This window comes from Solanum stenotomum, chromosome 7, assembly GCF_019186545.1.
Source record: "Solanum stenotomum isolate F172 chromosome 7, ASM1918654v1, whole genome shotgun sequence".
Lineage (NCBI taxonomy): Eukaryota > Viridiplantae > Streptophyta > Magnoliopsida > Solanales > Solanaceae > Solanum > Solanum stenotomum.
In genome coordinates, this window is record NC_064288.1 from 52969532 (window position 1) to 52976774 (window position 7243).

At 33.9% G+C, this 7243-nt stretch overlaps 1 protein-coding gene across 2 annotated transcripts; it reads right to left on the reverse strand.

Annotated features, from left to right (window-relative positions):
* Positions 1-286: 286 nt before the first annotated feature.
* On the reverse strand, positions 287-6458 carry LOC125871481 (E3 ubiquitin-protein ligase RZFP34-like). 2 transcript variants are annotated; one of them, XM_049552073.1, is made up of 13 exons: positions 6334-6458; positions 4910-5054; positions 4725-4812; positions 4571-4630; positions 3647-3679; positions 3479-3556; positions 3352-3395; positions 2342-2382; positions 2018-2100; positions 1675-1766; positions 1391-1460; positions 1019-1060; positions 287-930 (listed from the first exon to the last, which is right to left on the reverse strand). In XM_049552073.1, exons 1-13 carry the CDS (start codon positions 6392-6394, stop codon positions 781-783), a joined length of 987 nt encoding a protein of 328 aa, XP_049408030.1. In that variant the 5' UTR covers positions 6395-6458; the 3' UTR covers positions 287-780. The 2 variants fall into 2 exon arrangements, with proteins under 2 accessions (XP_049408030.1, XP_049408031.1); XM_049552074.1 differs by having other exon boundaries at positions 289-930; positions 4910-5065; positions 6334-6406.
* Between the last annotated feature and the right edge of the window lie 785 nt (positions 6459-7243).

The window sequence follows — 7243 nt, forward strand, 5'->3', positions numbered from 1 at the left end:
AACAATAGTTGTACTGACTAAGCCAGATTCATGTTGCGTAGAGCCTTCCTATCAAAAAATTTTCTATTCAGAGGGATCGAAACCAAGACCTCTGGATAAGAGAAATCACACTTTCAATTTGTTAATCAAGAAGAGTGTGTATGAGTGTCTCTCAATAAGCCTCAAAAATGGAGAACTCCTAGTAGAGAGAGCATTCCCTTAAGTAGACCTTACATGACGTCAATCCAGTTAGTCAGACTAGTGAATTTCGAATACTAGGTAGATCAAAGAACAAAATCTACACTGTTGTCAAGTTTAATTAAGTTTTGCACAAATACTGCTAATCAAAGTTCATTTTGGAATATCTTCTTGTATTCTACAGTACAAGATACGAGTTCAACAGAATTCAATAATTTTCCTCCAGAACTTATATTTGTGTTGAGGAGAATCCACTCAATACATATAACTAATCTTCTCGAAGCTAGAAAAGTAAAACGGACTGTGAGTTCAGAACTTATAAACTTAAAAATCCTAAATCCGTCTCTACATAAAGCAATAGAGAAAGCAATAGAGAGAGATTAGGTGAAAGAATAAGTAAAGAATGTTCGACAACTCCCTTGTTGCAAGTAATGACATGTAAATTCCTCCTCGATGCTTTCTGAGGTAAACTCGTGGAAAATAATGAAGTTATAATCATACCAATTGTTGCAGTCATGACTCGTGGGCATTGATTTCATCGTTTATAATCAGGCAAATAGTAATTTGAAGAAAAAACCTGATCTAATGTCGCGATTAAGAACCTCATCTGATTATATCGGTAATATTAGAGCATGAACTGGACCCTCCTCTTGTCTGCCTTGTATTATAGGATTTGCAACTTGGACATTTATGTGCTACTATATGGAAGTTAACCTCAGATGTTTCCGCACAGTCGTTGCAAAGAATCCAAACCTAAAATTCAACGAAATTCAAATGTAAGGTAAAAGGCGATCAAATTCATGTACGAAATTTCAAATGGATCGACAAACTTGTTTCTTACCTTCTTGTCCTGATACATTTCAGGCATAGCTGTTGACGCAACCTAGAATTAGAAAATAGATGAACTTGTCAGTTTGAAGAGAAGAGTCGGGAAAAAAAACGTCAATCAGCTTAGTAACTACTCCCTCAGTTTCAATTTGTTTGTCTTACTGTCCTTTTTAGTCCGTTTAAGAAATAATCTTTCCTTTTTTGACAACTCTTTAGTTCTAACTTTCCACACGACACGTTTAAGACATTAAAGGTCATTTTGGTACATTCTACATACTTTTAGCTTAAGATCAGAAGATCCAAATGCCATCTTTGTTTTCTTGAGCTCCGTGTCTAGTAAAAAACAGACAAACAAATTGAAATGGAGGGAGTATGTAGTATGTACCTCCTGGTCCAGTTGTTCCCAGACTCGAGACATGTCACAGTATGATCTTGAGCAAACAGGACAAGAATACCTGCATGCACAAATTATTGGAACAGAGCACAATGCAACCAAAATCTATGTTGCTCGGATCATCCAAAAATGCATAGCTTTTGGAGGATCCGACAAACAACTAGAATGTTTTTGAAGAGTCCGAGAAACATAGACCAAACGGGGAGGGGTGTTCTGTTATGGGATCATTAAGGAATTGATTGTTCATAGAGAATCATAACATGTCATGTACGTACTGGAAATGTTGTTCCATCTGCATGACACATTCCAGATGCATTGTGTGACCGCAAGGCAAGACGATGATGTTTTTTGTTGTATCAAAAATATACTGCATGAAGTTGAAAGAATCAAGAGTCGGAGTTAGGAATTTACTTAAGGGGGTACAAAATATAAAAAAAATCAACGCAAAAAGAAATTAAGGGGGTTCGAAATCTACCATATATACATAAAAAAATAATTTTGATACGTCAAAAAATTACACTATATCTCATTCTGAAAAATATAGTGTAATTTTTTGACGTAACTCCCTTACGGTACCCTGGGTCCGTTTCAGGGTTATTGTCGGAATTCTGCCCTTACCTCAAAGCAAACAGGGCAATTGTGGTGCATCGCTCTTTCTATACATTTATGTGATTCCTTCATCGAATTTGTATAGCAGCATCCTGCAAAAGGAAGGATATTCCATAACTCTAACAAACTAAATACAACCTAATAAGTTATGATGCTCGAACTCTCCAAAAATGTTGCTGCACTGATGTCGGATAACCCAAAAGTATAAAATTGCTCTACTCTTGGAGGATCCGACACACACCAACAACAATTTTAGAGAGTCCGAACAATATTGTTGATAAGAGCCTTTATTGCTGATTTAAGTTCTAATTCAAGGTTGAGCATCTCACTCACCACATGTGTCACAGTGAAAGAAGTTCTCCTCGCCACCCGTTCTGTTTTCGAATATTTTGGACCGTAAAATGATGAATAATATATTAGACACAACGTTACCAAACCAAAAATATACAATGGCATGTGCAGATGATGCAACTGATGTAAGTTTAACTGAAATGGTAGTATATTTTCGTTATTTTTATTATTTCCATATTTCTCATTCTTAGTTTTCTATTACTATTTGTTGTCTCTTATCCCTCGGTTTTATTACTATCATGTTGTTGTTACGGGTTATGTTTCCATAAGTGTTGTGTTTTTGCTTTCCTTGAGCCGAGTGTCTAATCGTAGACAACCTCCCCAGACCCCACTACTTGTGGAATTACACTAGGTATGTTGTTGTTGTTGACACGGGTGTAACAACACTTTTGACGATCCCGAGCAACATAGCTTATGTCTTTTTATGGCTGTAGTGCAGGTATAGAAAGTAAAGAGACACAAGAATACTAAACTAGACTGAATCATTTCTAATCCATACCATCTATAATCAGTGGCGAGTTTAGAGCCAAAAAATAGGGCACCCGCACCCGTGGTCTCTTTGTAAAATTAGATATTTTATATATATTTTTTCTAAAATTTGTATAATATTATATTCTGGCACCCGTACTACAAGAAGTCTAAATGGTCCACATGGTTAAAAGTTGAGCTTTTGACATTGAGGATTAAGGATCAATTTCCACTTCAATATATTTTACTTGGTGCACCCATATTCGAAAAATCCTAGATTCGCCTCTGTCTATAATCAACAACAAGTAATCCTAATTACATATGAAACTCATCAACGGGACATTATTTAGCGTGCACTTAAAACGAAGTCCCTCCGTAAGAAAGGTTGCCTTCAGCCCATTTTGTGACTACAGACCAGCATATGTTTCAGATGTCGTTGACTTTGTGTTTACACAAATATGGTGTAATTTAGGAAAATGCATTAGAGAACCGATAATGATGTACAGTATGAGAAAGATATTAACCTGCAGATTCCACATTTATCACAGTGGTATTGATTCTTCGAGACCTAAAAATAGCAATCATCTTGTTAAAGCATAGTATAAATTTCGAGCAAACAGCATCGTAGACGAATTATTTAAAGAATTTTACATCATCATCAAAGAAGTTGCATTTTGAGCAAAAGTACTTCCCCATGCAAACCCCGCATTGGATGCATTTTTGTTGAACCTAAAGCACAATCAAGGACCAAGCAAATTTAAAATCAACTCAACATTTATAAAAACTTGAATCGAGTCGTTAACAATTGAGGAAACTCACATCCTGTTCAGTATTACACAATGAGCAAATGACCTGAAAAACATATAGAGAAAGCATACTCAAATCAGTCAACATCAAAAGGTATGAACAAGAATCTTAATCAAATACAATGTGGAGCCATATAGACCGACATCCTTTGTCGGAAAATTGTATTGTGTATATAAAAAAATGTATTGTGTATATATGTCAACAGTTACTTTTTATACATATACATCAAACTTGGACACCCTTAACCAAATTCTTGGTACTACGATCACACCATGACCACTCACACATTATATAATCACACATGTCTCAATTGCAAATGAAAGTGACTGAGACAAAGCATAAGTTTGTACGAAAGGAGATATTACATAAAGAAGATCAATTCAATAAAGTAACTAGAAAAATGATTCTTGAGCTCTTCGCGATCTGATAAACATCAGGTGATATATGAAATAGCTAGCTCCATTCTACAACAACTACGCCTCAATCTAAACCAAGCTGGGATCGACTATATGAATCTCCATTCTCCATATCACACAGTTTAAGCTCATCTCAGTCCAGTATCATATAAAACAAAATCTATCATAAAAAACACTTGACGTTCTCTATATTTTCCTACGGAGATGACAAAACTCATGTGGCTAAACAGATCTTCCAGTAGAAAAATGTTCTACCTATTCACACAATCAAACTAAAATAGCTTCATTGAGAATTACACATAACATAAAGCCTAAATCACCTGCCCTTTGTGTTCTTCTTTCCTTACCTAAATAAAGAGGATTACCTATTTTAAGATGTGGTGGTTGGGATAGCTTTTGGAGGATCCGACACACACCCGGGTGTGATACTTTTGAAGAATCCGAACATCATAAATTTTTAGACCTCAAGCATAACTATAGAATCTTTATACAAAAGGAGGGAAAAAATTTGAAAACTAACCCTTTTAATATCATGGCGAGGAATATCGTGTCGTTTGAGTGGATCAACATCTAAAGAATTCTGATCAAGAAATGAAAAAACTAAGATTAATTCTCACATAAAAAGAAGAAAAAAAACCAAAAAAAAATCAATTGAATATGAAAAAAGTTTCTACCTTTGAGTCATTATGGCAATGTCTGCAATCAAATATCTCATCACAACAAGGTGCTCTAATTTTGCATCTTCTTCTATAATGCGAGCACCTAAAGAAGAAAAAGGAAAGAAAGATTAACAAAAATCATGAACATTAACTAGAATTATACAAAGAACGAAAACAAAGAATAAAATATGAGAAAATACCCATAATTTCCGGAACCCATTTCTGTCACAGATTCATAAGCAGCAAAAGAAAGAGTGGTTATATGTTCCTTCAAACTACATTCCATTTTCTTCACCAGTTCTACTGAATCAAGATTATTTTTTTCCAATGGATACTCAAAAATCCCTGAAATTCAACTAATCATGGCAAAATATACACAAATTCAAACATCAAAAAGTTTGAAACTGCACTAAAAATCATACCTTTAACTATAACAAAATACATATAAAAATCCCGACATCAAGAAAAGATTTGACTCTGAGCTAAAAATCAGACCTTTAACTATGGCAAACGATATACAAATTCAGACATACCTAGTGTGCGTACACGGACCTTACCTCTACCTCCACGAGGTAGAGAGGTTGTTTCCGAAAGACCCTCAACTCAAGTAAGCATTTCGAAAAAAGAAAAATAAAGAAGTAAAGAGGGCATAGCAAATAATAGGGAAAGCATTACATAGCATTCATAAGACAAGGAACAATAACAACAGCCAAAAAATGTGATAACTCGAAGCACATGAGACAACAGATAATCACAGCAATCGCAGGACAAGAACAACGAGAATAATGCTACTACTACTGGTATGAGCGGAGAAACATATAATGCGCACAAAACTAACACCAAGCCTATCTACTAACTACTAACCTTCTATCTTAATACGCGACCTCACATATACTGCTATCTAAGGACATGTCCTCGATAAACTAAAGATGCATCATATCATGTCTAACCACCTCTCTCCAATACGCTTTCTCCTCCTTACATGCTCGAATCATCTCAATCTCAATCTCGTTACTTCATCTTGTCGTCTGTCGACCGTGAAAGTCACTCCCACCTTGTCCCGAATATCTTCATTCAATCTTTATCTCACTATCAATTCTACTAGATCAAGAAATTTCTCCCAATGGGTACTCAAAATCCTTGTATTTCAACTAATTATGACAGTTTACAAGTCCATACATCAAAACTAATCTAAAAATCAAATCTTTAATTCTGAAAAAAAAAAAATACACAAATTCACACCTCACAAAAACACTGAAACTGAGCTAAAAATAAGACCTTTAACTATGAAAAAATAAACTGAACTTCAATCTCTTCACCCAATTCTACTAAATCAACAAATTCCTTCCAATGGATACTGAACCCCCCCACCCCCCTCCCTGATTTTCAACCCAATTATGGCAAAATAACTACAAATTCAGACATCAAAAGATTGATACTGAACTAAAAATCATATCTTTAATAATCACAAAAAAGACATACAAGTTCAGACAACAAGAAAAGATTGAAACTGAATCAGAAACCAGACATTTCACTATGATTCCAAGAAAAGATTGAAACTGAACTAAAAATCAAACCTTTAACTAAGAAAAAAAACATAAAAATTAAAAAAAAAAAAACTGACCTTTTGGGATTTTTTTTGTAGATAAGAACAAGAAACAAAAAGGGTTCAAACAATAATGCATAACAACTTTTTATTTTATTACAAGTTATTGAAGCCATAGTTCTTTACTTTTAGCTTTTTCTTTGCGTTTTGATTTGATTGATGACGAGGCGACACGCCAGCGTTTGCTGTATATTGATTACAAAATGCCGGCTCATTTTTTAAGAAGCTTTTGCCCGGTCGTTTGATTGGAAATAAGTTATCTCATAATTAGTTATCGAAGTTAATTATGCTGGAATAAGTTATGCCATCATATATATGGAATAACTATTTCATCACTATGATATAAATAGTGGGATAAGTTATTCCAAACATGACAACCAAACAAGATACAAAATTTTTATCTCATCGCTATTTTCCTATCGCATCACTATTTATTTTTATTACCCACACCAAACGATCCCTTAAAGTATATAGAAGTAAGTCAAGTCAAGGATCCATTGAAACTAATACTTATTCTGAGTGTTGGTAGCGTCCAGATTATAGACTTGAATCGTAACAAATGAACTGTTCTTATGTTGTAATTTTACTATTTTTAGAAAAAACACTTTTTGAAATGCTCTAAGTATAAAATAATTTAAGAAAAATATTTAGATAGAGTCCTTACTTAATTTTTTTAAAAAAAGAAATGAAGATAACTTAATCTTAAAGGTCTTAACAAATAAACCTTTAAAAATTTAGAGAAAATAGGTTAGAGATTTTTAGTTTTACTTTAAGAAGGTATTAGAACTTAAAGTAGCTCCGAACCTGTGATTATCCGACAAAACTTTTTTGAGAAAATGACTAAGTATAGAAATCATTATTTTTTTTTTTTGGAAAAATTACCTAAATACATAGCTTATTTTATCATATTTTCTAGAATTACCTACCA

Excerpts from the sequence above, each read along its gene's own strand:
- LOC125871481 (XM_049552073.1), bottom strand. The coding sequence starts at position 6,394 with ATGCATTATTGTTTGAACCCTTTTTGTTTCTTGTTCTTATCTACAAAA. Across the intron at positions 5,055-6,333 it reads TACAAAAAAAATCCCAAAAG|GGATTTTTGAGTATCCATTG; the intron begins GTCAGTTTTTTT and ends GTTGAATTTCAG. Across the intron at positions 3,396-3,478 it reads GCAACTTCTTTGATGATGAT|GTCTCGAAGAATCAATACCA; the intron begins GTAAAATTCTTT and ends TGCTATTTTTAG.